Below are 16,436 nucleotides of genomic sequence, written 5' to 3' on the forward strand. Positions count from 1 at the left end.
TCAGCAATGAGGTATGCAGCACTTTTTCTAGGATGAGTTCGCGAACTTAATTGTCCAGCCTCACACATCCTTCTCCAATAAAAACATTCTGATGTGCATTTAACTTAATTCTTCATTTTTCTCCTACAACATAGGATCATTAGTGAAGAAACACTGGCCAATTCCAGATGACAAGCCTTCAGTGGGCTAAATTACTTCATTGAAAAGCAAGTTCATATTATACCAAAAAAAAAGTTTTAAGGTGATTGAAAAAACTCTAGTATTTTCACAAGCTTTGATAATTTCATCAAAATGTTATGAAGGAAAGATTTTCCTTTTTCCGAGAACGCAGAATTACGGCACACAATTAGAATGGTGGGAGTTGGTCTATATATGAAAAAAAAATGGGTCACTGTGTGTAATTACTCAGAAGATGAGTAATGAAATCAGCATGTTTTTATTAAGATGAATGTGGTTCTGGGGTGAGCATTGGTTTCTAGGGCCCTGTACAAACTAAATTCTGCTCCAAGAGAGTGAGCCATGAGGTTATAGTTAACACTTTAATCTACAACTTGAAAACACTTAAAGCAGCACAACCTGAGACCTTACACGGCACTGAAAAACAAGTGCACTTGCTATCTAGATCAGAACAAGTCTTTGGCACTGATATTCTCACTGTGCAAAAAAAAGAAAGAAAGAAAAGAAAAGAAAGTAATTATACGCTCCTATCACACATTAACAGCTATCTTTTGGGCTCAGAAATCCCATTCCATCATGTTCTTTAATTATGTTACCAAAGACCTAAAGGGACAGTATATACAGACTAAAACGTTTCATTTCATTCTCCTTTACATGGATTTGTGGAACAAGAAATAATTCCACCTAAGAGAAGCTGAAGGCTTATACCGTTAAATGGCCCTTTTTTAAAAGTTTTGCCACATATAGAAATCTTTAGGGAAGCTGTTTGTGTTCCTGAAGCCTCAAGGTTAACACAATGACCACTTTCACCACAGAAATTCCAAGATAACCTCAGAAGTAACACCATGGGCAGTGCTAGCTACCCCTCCACAGACTGGCTTGCCCTCGTTTTTGGTTGATTATCATCCAGAGGTTCTTTTCCTTTTCCTTTTTTCCTCCCTCCTCTGCCTGTCTTTCATCTTTAACGGGCTGGGGCAAACTGCTTAGAAATGAGAGCTTGGGACAGGGAAGGAAAGTTTGTTGAACCACACCAAGACGTACTTTGTTTTCTTTGATTCATTTGGTTCATATTGATTGTTATGTTATTGCATAAAATCAGCACTTCTTCCATTTGTGAAATGATTTTAAGTTTTGGTAAGTCCCTTTATCAGGACATTAAATCATCTCTATACAAAGGAGAGGAGAGTAGGCAGATGTTTCAAGGTCAAAGGGATATATGTCTCATAATCTTGTCCTGTTTTTAATCCAACACATATTCCTGCCTTTTGGTTTCAATATATAAAATTGGCCTCTACTTGCTGTAGGTGCCTCAAGATAGCTCCTTTTTCACATCATCTCTCAATCTATCACTGGAGAAAGGGCTGCCATGCTCTGAGACACCAAGACCAAGTACAGTAAAATGCGTACCTAGAGGACACAACGCTCTACCATCAACACCACTGCTAATGAAGAAATATCTAATAAGAGCTAGAAAATTACTACCAAAATTGTCTTGAATTTCCCTCTGGCTTGTTACTCATGTAAAGGGCCCCTTTGATTTGCCTCTGTTATGTCCAACCAGACAGCAGCACAGACAGCTGTGACACCCTGCTCCTTCCCCCAACCAGCATGTCTCACATCTTTCCACCCTAAAAGGGAGACTGTTATCTGTGATTGCTTAAAAATGGGCCAAAATAGCAGATGTTTGGGGGAAAACACCCAACCAAGCAAGCCTTAAGTACTGACTCCATTTCAGAAGGCAGACCTGCTCTAGTTTACCTCGTCAGCCAACCCCTTCTATCCACCTCAAAGTTGTCAGCCAGCCCCTTGGGTCAGCCGCAATGTGAGAGGAGGCAGTGATGTGCATGCTAAGGTCATACATGCTCAGGTTATCCAAGAACACGGTTCTGGACCCATGGCATCAGGCTACATGCAGACACTACAGCTCACAAGTGTATATCACGAGACTGAGAAAATATTTTTATACAGATTTCTATAAGGAAAGGTATTGTGACTCTCACTAAATCATTTCTGGAAAATTCTTCGCTATGTCTCTGTCTAGAGTCTTCAATAATGTTTCTACAAGGAAAGGAATTTGGCTCTCAAACATTTCTGGAAATTATTCACTATTTCACTATATAATTATATTTTACAATATATAGTTAATATTTCTCTACTTCAAAATGTATTAACATCTACATTTTGTAAATTTTATTATTTTAAACTCCAGTGAGTCCGAGAATAACTGAGTGCCTACCATGAGCACACGGACAGAGAAGGGGTCTGTGTGCCCAGCACTGGGACCCCTGTGGGCACACAGTAGGATGCATTCATACTCTTAAGCTCTGTGAGACTGGCTCTTAGACTAAGCTACATCTGACTATCAGGAAACAAGGCAATTACGTACTAAACACAGGCTCTACCACACTGGACAGTTACAAATAGGAAATGTGGCCCCTTTCCTTACCATCTACAATAAAATATGAAACAGGCCACTGAAGACCTACAAAGAAACAAATGACTATAAATCCACATGATCAGTGTGCAGGGGTAAGATTTCCTTCCAAACAAAGTTCAGGGACTAGCAAAATCAAGTGGTTAGAAATAGTTCTAGTTTTGCCAAATGGCATTCAGGAAGGAAGAGTACGCAGAAGCAAGATATTCTTGTATGGAAAGGCACACACAAAGCTTGCATGATGGGTTATTTTTTTTTTTTTACTTGGAGTGTGACTGTATTTCATATCCCTCGTTCCCTAATTCCACTTTCTCACACTTTCTTGATTTTCCTGACTTCACTCACTGTGTATAAAGCACCAGGCTTGGCACCAGAAATGCAAACATGAACGAGGTACGTTCTCAGACCTCAAGAAACCCACAGTCTTCCCCAATCGTTCCCGTGATCCCTGACTAGATGTAAATTTCTTAAGAGCAGGGCTTCATGTCACATATTCCCAGACTGCATATTCATTTATTTCACAAATATTTTAACTATCTAACATCCTAAAGGTAATGCTACAAATATAATGGTAAAAAAATGACATGGTCTCTCCCCTCTGAAGGAGGTTACAGTAGTGGAAGAAACAAAAACCAAACAGCCAGAAAGATGAGTGTTGTGACCGGAGAGGCACAGGGCTATGAGCACACACAGATGGACCCCACACCCATTGCACCCCCACCAAGGCTTGGGAGGGAAAAGACTCCTAAAAAAGTGATGTCCAAGCTGAGGCCTCAAGGACGAAGAGAGTTAGCCAGCCAAGAAGGTGGCAAAAGTTTTCCATACAAATGGAAGTTGGTGCAAAGATCCAAAGTGAGAGAAATCATGGAACCTACAAGGGACTGGAAGGGTTCAGGGCAGCAAGAACTCATTGCTGGAAGTGATGAAAGCAGGGGTTAAGACCTAGAAGGAAGCTCAGCATTAAATAGTTGGGATTTTATTGGGAGGGCACAGACCTACCACTTAAAGGTTTTAAGCAGGATGGTGTTATTACACATAAGATGGGCAGTAAACACTTGCTTTGATGTATCAAATAATCTCTCAAAGAAGTCCTAATCTTCCCTATACCCTAAATCAGTATGTTTGACATCAGGGAACAACATACAGGATTCCCTAACAAAAGAAGGTTTTGGGTAATACCTAGGACAGCACTGTCCAATGAAAATATGATACAAGCCACATATGTAATTTTAAATGTTATAGTAGCCATAGTCTTAAAAAGTAAAATTAAGATTAATAATATATGTTGTTTAATGGACATTTCTAAAATATTATTTCAACATGTAATCAATATTAAAAATATGAAGATATTTTACATTCCTTTTTTTTTTTTTGTACTAAGTCTGTGAAATTCAGTGTGCATCTCAATCTGGACTGGCCCAAGTTCAAGTGCTCTATAGGCACATGTGGCTAGTGGCTACCATACAGAACAGTGCAGATCCAGGATGTACTTTGGAAACATGTCTTGGAATGTTTAACATACTTTTATCATTTGTGTGTTTGTCTTCTAATTTATAAAAATAATACAGATCAGTTTTTTAATGTGAAAACACACATACACACACAGACACACACAGAAAAGCTCGATTTTGAAAGGTACCCATAATCCCATGCCAAAAATACTACTTAGATTTGGATGTGTATGCTTGTAAGACATTCTGCTATGCCCAAAATACAGGTAGGGCAGGCTTTTTAAAGAGTAAGATCTGTATCAACAGCTCTTAAACCTAATATGTTAAACAAAGTCCTGTATAAAATGAAACAGATTTTCTGTTTTCACAGTTTTGTGACCTTTTCAGACTATATTTAAATGAGCATATCCTAGAATTTTGAAGTTTTGTAGGGGACCATTGTCATTTTAGGGAAATGCCACTTTCCATATTACCTACAGTTCTCGGGCAGTCCCACTTCTCCAGTTTTTCTTTCCTACCATCTATCTACTTTAGTCTGTTCTTCCCTTTATCAAAAAACAAAACAAAAGGAGGGAGGGGTGTCTATTATCTTACACACACTTTATTTCAAGAACATGGCGGGTTTCACTATATTTCCTGCCCTTTGCTTATTGCTGGAACACACCTTGGCGGCCAGAGTGTGGCACCCTCTGAGTGACGATCTCCCCTCTTTTCCAGGCCGTACCTGCAGCAGTCACAGCACCATGAACTCCACCACCGCACAGCCCCCACCGGTGATCTGCTCCTGGAACCCCGTCATAACTCGCCAAATCATCCCCACGCTGTACTTCGTGGTTTTCATCGCAGGCATCCTGCTCAATGGCGTGTCGGGCTGGATATTCTTTCACGTGCCCAGCTCCAAGAGTTTCATCGTCTATCTCAAGAACATCGTGCTCGCCGACTTTCTCATGAGTCTGACTTTCCCTTTCAAGATTCTCAGTGACTCGGGGCTGGGCCCCTGGCAGCTGACCGTGTTCGTGTGCCGGGGCTCGGCCGTGCTCTTTTATGTCAGCTTATATGTCAGTATCGTGTTCTTCGGGCTCATCAGCTTTGACAGGTACTATAAAATCGTCAAGCCACTTAAGACCTCATTCATCCAGTCCGTGAGCTACAGCAAGCTCCTGTCAGTGACCGTGTGGGTGCTGATGCTCCTTCTCGCTGTTCCCAACATGATCCTGACCAACCAGAGTGTGAGGCACAGCACACAGATCAAGTGTGTGGAACTTAAAAACGAGCTGGGGCTAAAGTGGCACAAGGCATCCAACTTCATCTTTGTGACCATTTTCTGGATTGCATTTCTTCTCTTGATCATTTTCTATACTGCCATCACAAGGAAAATCTTCAAGTCCCACCTCAAGTCCAGGAGGAACTCCATTTCAGTCAAGAGGAAATCCAGTCGCAATATATTCAGCATCATGTTCGTATTTTTTGTCTGTTTTGTACCCTACCACATTGCCAGAATCCCCTATACCAAGAGCCAGACGGAATCTCATTACAGCTGCCAGTCAAAAGAAACCTTGCACTATGTGAAGGAATTCAGTCTGCTCCTGTCGGCTGCCAATGTGTGCCTGGACCCCATTATCTATTTCTTTCTATGCCAGCCATTTAGAGAGATCTTATGTAAGAAATTACACATCCCAGTAAAAGCTCACCGTGACTCAGAAAACTCCAAAACCAGAAGGGGAAATACAATACATGAAAGCACAGACACTTTGTGAGTTCCCACCTCCTGTCAGATAGTCTGTGTATCCGGATTGTAATCTTCAATTACATAATAAGAGAAATGAATGAGAACCATGTCTAGGATAATAAGTATCGTCACTGAGCATTGCTATCCAATTTAGTACAACAATATATTAAAATGTTAGTTCCATGTTTTTTTGTAATATCAAAGAAAAAAATAATGCATACATTTTTTTATATCACATTAAAATATACAGTTTAAACGTATAATCACTAACCTGGTAAGTTAATGTAGAACTTTAAATAGCAAATAAGAAAATAGGAAGCAATCAAGACAATTCACAGAGGTGTCTTCCCTCTCTAAATATAAGAATTAAGTTAGGAAATGATGTATATTTTTTCAACAGGGTCATTAAAGACGAACTAAAAAGCAGGAACTAGAGGTCTATTTGTAGTAAAGAGTCAAGTTTTCCCTGATTTGAAGGAGAAAAAGCAAACACTCAGAAAAACAATATAAGAAACCCCCTACTGATTAATTTCATGGCATTTCAAAAGAAAGCGGATATAAATTATACACTTTGCAATTAAAAATGTAATGTTTTTCTGATAGCATTTTGAGGATGATATAAAAATACGTTTTAAATATGTTCTCTACAAAAACTTGTTAAGTCACTTAATGAGCCTGGAGTTCTGGTGTTAGAATATTTTTAAGTGGACTCTACTGAGGGAAGCTGGATATTGGCACGTGCTGCCAGCAACTTCCCCTGTTCTCTGTTATGGACAAAAAAATAGGATGAGTGGGAGAAAGAGTCAGTCAGTCTCTCTCTCTCTCTCTCTCTCTCTTCTCTCTCTCTCTCTCTCTGTCTGGCAACATACATTTATTCTCTAGGGGCAGGAGAAAGCAGTTTTCTTAGAAAACTGGACATGATAAAAAGAAAATCTGAAATATATAATGAGTGAGAAATTATACATAAAATGAAAACTGTAGTTGATAAAAAGAAAATCTAAAATTTGTAATAATGAGTGACAAAGTATATATAAAATGAATATTTACACATCACATTTTCTGAAAAAAATAAATTAATATATGCAGATGTGGGATATGGTTGCTGGCTTGTGAGTTATCAAAACTAAATTCTTTCTCTGCTATTAACTGACTAGAAGACATTCAGTCCTTGTTTCAAATGTTCTTTACAAACTTTTTAAAGTCATGTTTATATATATATATATATATATATATATATATATATATTTCACTCTTTACTGTATATGTACTAATAAAGAAATTATTTTTAATAGTGCCATTTTTTTCTTAATAATCAAGATATGAAAAAACGTTACCAGTTTCCTCGAAGTCAAGACATAGGTGGTTTCTTTAATACACTCAATTATGCATGCTAATAAGGATGTTACATAGAGAATTCAAAAATTCTATTTGCTACTGACTTTGCAAAATAAGTACTGTATACGCACTAGGACCTCATCAGATTTTAGGCAAAACTCAGAAAACATACCTTAAATTGAAGAAGAAATAGGAAGGTTTTCAAACTCTACGTCCACTTTCCATGCTTATAAAAGCTCCCTGTTCCCAACTCTGGGTCAAATATCCTCTCTCAAAAAGAGTCAATTCACCAACCTATGAAAAATGTGTTTGGTAAAACTAAGCTTGCTCTATTTGTTTGGTTGCATATATTTGCAAAAGAAGTTGTGTTTATTCTTCACAATTTCCAATGGCCAGCACAAATTAATAAATACTGGTGTTTTAAATGCTTCTACTAGGCCACGGGAGAAAATGAAAGTGGAAAAGAGAAGATGAGTAGCACCAAGTAATCATGGCTTTGTAACCTTGTGCTAAAAGCAGATCAGTAATGTGAAAGACAAGATTTCTCAGGAAACAACATGCAATGCAGATAAGGACATTGTGAAGCAAGAGTTGAGTAACAGTTACTACATTTTAAAACTTTCAGGTCCAACAGAAAATAAAGTGGTAGAGTACTAGCAACAATGGATTAACTCAGAGACTTCTCGGGCATTACCAGTACTAGTGAAGGTAGGCGATGGGGGGCCTTTCTAGGTCCTTCTGTGGATAAAGCCATAGCGCAGGTCCTCAAGTGGTCAGGCTGCCCCGTGCAGCTTACAAACTCAGGGGCCTGTGGTGGCAAAGAAGGCCAGGCCCGTGCAATTGTAAGAAAATGGAAAATAGGGAATGTTGAGGAGAAGGGTGAACCCAGAGCTCGAGCGTCACCAATAGGTCACTTAGCTCCAGCCAATTGTTTCCGCATGTTTTGAAGGGATGTAAAAAAAAAAAAATTTAAATTTCTCGGGCAACTGTGAAAACAAAACACATCTGTGGACAGAATATGACATACCAACAGCTGCTTTGCAACATCTAGAATGCAGAAATCTAATAGAAAGGTATTCAAAAGTAGCTCTCCGGCCGGCCGAGTGGCACGCTGGTTAAGAGCTGGCTTGGGACACCAGAGGGCCCCGGTTCGGATCCCACATATGAGGGCCAGTGACACTGCCCTCTACAGCTAAGATGCTGAACAACAGCTCGACCTGGAGCTGGGCTGCAGGGAGTCGCCGGCAACAGCGTAGGCTGCAGCCCCTGTAGCAGTGGGTTGCCATGGGCTACCGTGTGTAGCCAGCAGCCAGCGTGAGCAGCCAGCTGCCGCCGTGAGCGGCCGTCCAGAAGCCGGCGACTGATCTGCCTCACCTGGGAAGAGCGCAATGATGGTGCCAACTTGAGCCAGTGAAGCAACGCCCTCCACAACTAGATTGAAGAACAAAACGACAGCAACTTGTCTGTTCTCCTTCCCCCAATTCCCCAGCACTGTTCCCATCCCCCCAATTCCCCAACAAAAATCTTTAAAAAAAAGTAGCTCTCGACTAAAACTGAAAATACCCCCTTCAATAGGAATTCTTACATATTCTTTAACTAAACTGAGGTCCTGTGTTGATGCACAATTGATTCAACTACCTACACAAAAATACTCTCAAGTGTTTTCATAGAAGAAATATTTGAGACAAGAAGAATCAAGAAACAAAGAAATCACAATCATATAAAAAGATTACACATAAAACTTATCCACAGAGATGTCTGAACCTTGCAACTGTCTTTTACAAAATGTTATCATCATTAGTGCTAATTTGCTGGTTATCTCATCGGCCTCCATACTTTTTTTCTCAGCAATAAAATCGAAATTTTTCCTTTGGGAAATTCACATTTCCCTGTTCTCGGCCATATATTATCATAACATATCACAGAGCCCATCCTGTCCTCACTATCATGGCCAGGCCATAATTGACAATCAGCATGTCCAAGTTCACTGGCTCCTGGCTGGGATGGCACATGACCCCCTAGGACCCAATGAGAGCAAGTGCCAAACTTCTGAAGAAATTCTCTATAAGCCTTGCTGTTAATAGGTAATGTCTAGATGTGCTTCTTTCATTTTGATGCCACATCATGAGTTGAAACTGACACCATAGCAGGTGGCTAGAGAACTGGTACCAACCCAGCCCTGCTTATATGGACTGAGGCCCTTCGTTGGTCCTCAACTAAAGCCATACCCACAACTTTAGACACTCAGGTCTGTCAGCCAATAAGTCTCTTTCAGTGTATAAGCCTGATTTTAATCATATTGCTTATCACATACAAATGAGAAAGTCTTGATATATTGGTGCCAGCTCAAAAAGTAATCCAGAAACTCTGGAAAATTCCCTCACACGAAGCTCTGCTTCTATCTGATGTCGTAAAGTATGTGCCATCAGTTCTGTCATCTGCCCTTACACCCACTGCTGCCACCTATATCCTTTAGCTGACCCTGGAGAAAAAGGGAAAGAAAGTACCTTTATTAATACAGAAAATATCTGTAATGCCAAGAGACAATAGCATAAAAACTACAAACGAAGGAGAGATTATTCCCCCCAAAATGACAGGGGATATCCTTTGAGTGAACAGCACTGTGAGGGTTTGTGTATTAGGCGTGGGAGAGAACTGGTCCCGTGTGGTCTTCAACAGTAAAAGCCACTACTTCCTTTTGGTCATCTATTCTCGGCAAGTGACCAATGGCACGCAGATCACCATTTCATTGCAGGACGTCCCCCAAAAGAACCGCTTTTACAAAATGTAGCTTTCCTTCCCATATGCCACTTTTAAAAACGCTTTAACCATTTCACAGCACTACTTGTACAAAATGATTAAATGTTTTATTACTTTATCTGTAGTAAACATAGTTTTTAAACCTTACTTATAAACTAGCTACAGAAAAGAAACAAATTATTCCACTAAATAAGGTGCTCACCTCAGCAGTTGCAGGGCTGACAGGGAATCGGAGACATTACTCCATTCCTGCCTCACTCATCTCCGACAGGAGGTGGGGTAAAAGCATGGAAGCAGTGTTATGAAAATGGGCCCACCTCAACAACGATGAACTATATGCAAAGTATTTTCACTGATAAAGTTTGAGACTATTTGTTACGTTCTGAAGGCGCTCGCTGTGTAAGTCTATGACTTCTCTCGTGGTCAATGTTAAGATCTCCTCACCAAGCTACCTCACCCCATTTCCAAAACATTACCTTCAATGCTTTGGGGACCAGCAATGCTGACTTTGGGCCGAGATCATCTTGTTCTTCTCCCCCCAGCCTCTAGGTGTCCACAGCTCTAACCCTCAGGGTATCTGCGTGTCAGGGGAAGCCCAGCGCTATACTGCTTCTCCCTTCTCTACCAGGTCCCAGTCACCGGCCTCTCCCAAAGTGCTGGACAAAGGCCTAAGTAAGGGCTTTCTTTCCTATCATTCCATCTCCTGACATCAAAAGACATCAAAAGATGGCTTTTATCATCCCCATACAATACTTCATATTACTTAAAATAATTTCTTGGTAATCTTTTTCCTAAGCCAAAAGATTTTCTACACGTAACTTGCAGCTTTTTTTCAAGCTGTTATATCTGTTCTACTTTAAACCACTCTTTCTGAAAGAATACCAACTCTCTTTTGCTATCTTACTGACTGATGAGAAGTCAACCCTCATTTTGTTTGTAAAATAAAAGCCAATTTCAACTCCACATCATTAAAAAAACAAAAACAAAAAACCTTACAATGCCATGACTGAGTGGGTTTTCTTCTCTGCTTGATGTTATAAAAGCATTAAGATGAATAAAAAGCTATTTTATGATGAGAAAACCAGTGTTTCCATCAGTGCTATTCAAAATAAGAGCTCCTTAAATGTTTACAAAGTTACATTTAGAATGTCTTGGTATGCCTGATGGCACTGAGGAATATTTATTAAATATCTAAATGAAAAGCAACCTGTCCTATATCAAATAATGAGGTAAGCTAAAACCACAGTAAGTTAATAAACCAAACTCACCTTTCTACCTGCCAAACCTGACTCTCTCCTCTGCAGACTTCCCTTCCCTGGACTGAAACGACAGGAGGCCCCCTTCCCTGCCCACACCAGTGTTTTCTCCCCTGCGGTAGTTCCCAACCACCCGCCTCTTCCCATCTAACCTCAGATCCTCATTGCCTCTCCCCTAAAACAACTATAATCATCCCCTTATTAGTCTTTTCCACTTTCTCCCCTAGCCCAACACCTTCCAACACCGCACGTTTACCTACCTGCTGAACTGACAGCTCCTCTCACACAACTTTCCTGAGCTCTCCACTGCCTACTTATTAAAGCATCCAAGATGGACCAGACTGACCCGAGATTTTGTCCTCACACAGATCCGGCTCAGATACTCCAAGTACCAATTACCCTAGAGTCCCCAACACACCCCCAGTCATCCCCCAAGCATAACGCCACTCTCCCACTTCTCAGAAGCATCTCTTCACCCCACCTCAGTCAGGAGGACTGCACCTCCTGGATTTCATAGATGCTAACAGCCAGTAGTATGTATCATTGTAGATTCTGCATTATTCCTTGTCACCCCTTCTACACTGTAACCTTTTAAAAGTAAAAATATTCTCTAGGATGGGAGCTAAGCAGGCAGCATGAAGTCAAGAAATATTTGTTGTCAGAATTTTCAACTACTTCATCAAAAAACAAAGTCAGGGAAAGGGAGAATTGCTCCAAAGAACCTTCTCCAGGAAAGAAACAACAGAGTTCATAAAATGTATTACTCAGCAACTTCATTAAAAAGGGACCATAATGACTCAAGTGGAAAAGAAAAAGAAAAATGAACTCAGTGATTAAAAACAAACAAGATAACCTTTAAAAATTTTTACAGGGATTTCCCCCCTTATTATTTTATAACCATGGGTCAAACGGCACAGTCACACTTCACAACTGAAAGGTAAAATGGACTGGCTACGGTGCCCTTCAATAAAAGGGTCGAAAACCAAAAGGATGGGCAAGGAGAACGACAGAATAAGCTCAGCCACTCTTACAACCAACTTCGCATTCCAAGAATGTGCAAAACACCTTTGCCTTCAAAACATTCCCAAAATTTTACTATTTCATGAAAAAAAGGGGAAACAGGGGCAAAGATTATATAATGCACAAAAGGCAACATATTGGAACCTCTCTATGTACACCTCACTTTAAAACTACTCTGTTTTGGGCTGGCCAAGTGGCGCGTTGGTTAAGAGTTGGCTTGGGACCTCAGCTCTGAGCAGCAGGGCCCTGGTTTGGATCCCACATTAGGGCCAGTGACACTGCCCTCTACAGCTAAGATGGTGAACAACAGCTCAACCAGTAGTTGGGCTGCTGTGAGTGGCCGGCAACTGCGTAGGCTGCAGCCCCTCCTGCAGTGGGCTGCCATGAGCTACCGCGAGCGGCTGGCAGCCAGTATGAGTGGCTGTGAGCCACCATCCAACGGCCTGCGAGCAACTGCCTCACCCGGGAAATGCACAATGATAATACCAACATGGGCCAGTGAAGCGTCGTCCTCCACAACTAGACTGAAGAACAAAAGGACAACAGCAACTTGTCTGTTCCCCTTCCCTGATTCCCCATCGCTGTTACCCTCCCCCAAGTCCCCAATAAAATCTTAAAAAAAAAGAGTGCGAGCTCCGAGCAACAGCATTGCTGGTTTGATTCCTAGCCCGACCTGAGCTGCCACTGAGCTGCCAACAGGTGGCAGGATGGCTCAGCTAAAAAAACAAAAACAAAAAAACAAAAAAACTACTCTGTTTAATGACATCGTCATTCTCAGATTTGATATTACTAATCTCAGTCAGACTCAGGAAAGAAGTCTTTGGACTAATCCAGGTGGGAAAGGGGGTTATGTGCTTTAAAAACTTTCCAAACACAAACCAAAAGCTCAGTGGTTCCACAGAGAAGGCCGAGAGAAGGCTTAACCGGAGCCACACAAACTGTAGGAGGAATGTTTCGATCACCAACATTCATTACCCAAGGAACAGCCCTCTGCGCAAAGCTCATAAAAAGCTTCAGGACTCAAACTAGTTTGAGTTGAGAGCATCCTAAATTCCCAATTCCACGAGCAGAGTGGGAGCAGTGAGGGGTACTGTTCCACCACCCAGCGGCATTCAGCTCCAACAGTAGCGAACATTAAGTGGGGGGCACGAGGAGCTTGGGCCGACCTGCTGGCCTCCTTTGTAACCCCTGTTTCTGTCCAACATTTTCATTTTCAGAAGCATGGAGTCCAACTGTGCAGCTTAGACTAGGCCAGGAGTTGGCAAACTTTTGAGACAGAAGCGCTGCCAGGGGTCGGCAAACTCTGGCTCACGAGCCACAGGCTCTGAAGTAAAATTGAAAATGAAAATAAAACTATCATAGTTTCATTTATAAAATTTTTACAGGATATTATTCACATAATGGTGATTAGGTAAAAATATATTTATGGCTCTCAAATAATTTTTAAATTGTTGTGAGGGACAGGATTGGCTCTTCCAGGGGTCGGCAAACTTTTGAGACAGAACGTACCCAAAGAGCCACATGTGGCTCATGAGCCATTGCTGACCCCTGGGCTAGACCATAATTTCCCCATGCCTTAGTTTCCCCATCTGTAAAGAGAGCAGTTTCCTTTATCTCATGGATTGCTTTAAAGAAAATAAACTCTCAGGCCCGTGTGGCTGTGGTGGTGGCTGCCTACCCCAATATCCATTTTCCTCTTCCTCATCAGTTCCAAAGGGCTACCATGCTATGTTTAAAAACCAAATTTTAGGGCCGGCCGAGTGGCGCGATGGTTAAGAACTCGCTTGGGATGCCAGAGGGCCCCGGTTCGGATCCCACATATGAGGGCCAGTGACACTGCCCTCCACAGCTACGATGCTGAACAACAGCTCAACCTGGAGCTGGGCTGCCATGAGTCGCCGGCGACGGCGTAGGCTGCAGCCCCTGTGGCAGTGGGTTGCCATGGGCTACCGTGTGTAGCCAGCAGCCAACGTGAGCAGCCAGCAGCCGCAGTGAGCGGCCGTCCAGAAGCCGGCGACTGATCTGCCTCACCCGGGAAGAGCGCAATGACGGTGCCAACTTGGGCCAGTGAAGCAACATCCTCCACAACTAGATTGAAGAACAAAAGGACAACAGCAACTTGTCTGTTCCCTTCCCCCAATTCCCCAGCACTGTTCCCATCCCCCCAATTCCCCAATAAAAATCTTTAAAAAAAAAAAAACAAAAAACCAAATTTTAATAATGCTAAAACTTTAAAAAATGGTACTTCTACTGAAATACCCTTGTTTGGTATTTGCGCCCCCAAACATCAAAAGCATGATTTGCATGTCTAGGGGAGCTGGAACTACAAAAAGATTTTCTTTCTCAATTCATGGGGCAATGTGGCTTCAATTTTTATTTTAAATATACAAAATATCCATTAAAGTAACTATAACATCATTTCTTAAATAAAAAGTATTGCCATGACCAAGGTAAGGGAAAAATAACTTCACCCCACTTCTTCCCACTTGGGTTTCTAAAATACTGGGTTAGTGATGATGTGTAATTTCCTAGAACACGAACAAAATACCATCTGAAAAACATTTATCCTTAATGAAACAGATAGATAGACATGACTTATGGAAAGTCAGATGGAACACGTGTTAAAAACAAAAATAAAAGCAGGGACAGTAGCCAAAAAAAGCTTATTTCCACTGTGAATAAACTTCCACAAAACGCCAAGTTGCATCAAGCTTGTTCTCAAAAGGAAGAACATGGTTAAGTTTCACTATTCACAGTGCTTTCTTGTAGTTCCAAAAAGGCAACAGCACACTGAGAGCTTAGAGACTTTAGCTCTTTTATATCTGACAATTCAGACACAATAACTGGTGCCTTAGTGGATTTTTACGGACAGTTGAATGTTCTTAATTCTGTCTACACCCTCAAAGTGAACAGGGAAGCAAACAGAGAAATACGCCCAGCTCTAAAAAAGAAAGAAGATTTTTTTATTTCAGTTTTCATTCACACGATGTTAAAACCCTTCACCACTCAGTTGGCAGCCGACTCCACCTCCCCAAATTCTCACCATCTCACCCTCTCCATCCCCCATTGAATGAAAACCCTGATCACAACTGCTTGCTTACTGGTCTGCAAGCATGTCTTTTCTCGAGTGTTTTTCAGTGAGTCCTACCCAAGAATGATGCACATAAATCTCAAGACAGATCATTTGTTCGCACTGTCATGATAAAGTGAACCAAAAATTGAAATACAAAATTTGATATAGATTTTGGGTTTTTTCCCTCTAATTTATAAGTAAGTATATGTAAAATCTCTTTTTTTGCAAACTAATAATAATTACATGAATTTGGGAGAACACCAGAATATCTCAAACAGTAGCCACTATCATTATAAGCATCCTTACATTGTTTTTATCAAAAGTTCCCTTAGACTCTCCCTAAATTCCCTCTAGCTTGGCATTTCTCATTTAGTCTTTGGAGAGACTTTTCTTTTTAAAAGTGAACACCAAAAGGGATTCAATTTTAAGTTCCTGGAGAAGTTCCTTCTGACTTGCTTCTTATTATCTAGAAAACTAAGAGTTAATTAATTATTAGGAGAAAAAGAGACGAAACCAAAGCACATACAAGGCCACTGAAGCAAAAGAAGAAACCAGACCCTAACTGATCAGGCACTGGTTTTGCAATTACAAGTCAGCTTTGCACCGGCAGACTCAGAACTCCCTAAAATATGCTTGAAATGTGACCTCATATTCTTTTATAAAGCTACCCTTATACAAGAAAGATAACCTAACAAACCAACTGACGATGCGGATGAGAGGGTGATGTTTTGTTAGGTCCCTCACCATGCTGGGGTCCATTCAGTCACTTGCTCGCCCACAGACAGAAACATTGGCCCAAACAATCTAAGTGCATTTTAGAGGGTCCCCTCACATACAGCCTTATAATTACTAAATATCTGTCTCAACTCATTAAGCTGTTTGGGCCAGATTGACAAACATTCATTGCAGGTCTCCTCTTACAACTTAGAAAAACATCCAATACATTATTGAATGAAATAAGCACAAACCATAAAACAGTATGTACAATACAGTAACATTTTTAAGTGGTGTACATAGAAAAATGTTAAAACAGATGTGCCACAAACGTTAACAGTAATTATCTCCCCGCATAATGGGGTTTATTGCTTATATTTCTATTTCCAGATTTTCCTACAGTGAACAGAAAAGGATAAAGACAAATAAATCACAGTACTTTACCAGACTACCTTTAAATCACACCTTTTTTTGTTTATTAATAGAT

The 16,436-nt window shown here is 40.8% G+C and overlaps 2 protein-coding genes across 5 annotated transcripts in view; one reads left to right on the plus strand and one right to left on the minus strand.

The window, feature by feature from the left end:
* The window catches only part of P2RY14 (purinergic receptor P2Y14), a 47,267-nt gene extending 40,594 nt beyond the window's left edge, over positions 1-6,673 (plus strand). For all 4 annotated transcript variants that reach the window (XM_019661327.1, XM_019661323.1, XM_019661326.1 and 1 more), the window contains one exon: positions 4,780-6,673. In XM_019661327.1, coding sequence (XP_019516872.1) covers positions 4,806-5,819 — 1,014 coding nt within the window. In that variant the 5' untranslated portion in view covers positions 4,780-4,805 and the 3' untranslated portion in view covers positions 5,820-6,673. The remainder of the gene's footprint in view (positions 1-4,779) is intronic.
* MED12L (mediator complex subunit 12L) overlaps positions 1-16,436 on the minus strand; it is a 350,111-nt gene that overhangs the window by 211,372 nt on the left and 122,303 nt on the right. The gene's annotated exons all lie outside the window — the stretch shown is intronic.

This window comes from Hipposideros armiger, unplaced genomic scaffold (genome assembly GCF_001890085.2).
Source record: "Hipposideros armiger isolate ML-2016 unplaced genomic scaffold, ASM189008v1 scaffold_344, whole genome shotgun sequence".
Taxonomy (NCBI): Eukaryota; Metazoa; Chordata; class Mammalia; order Chiroptera; family Hipposideridae; genus Hipposideros; species Hipposideros armiger.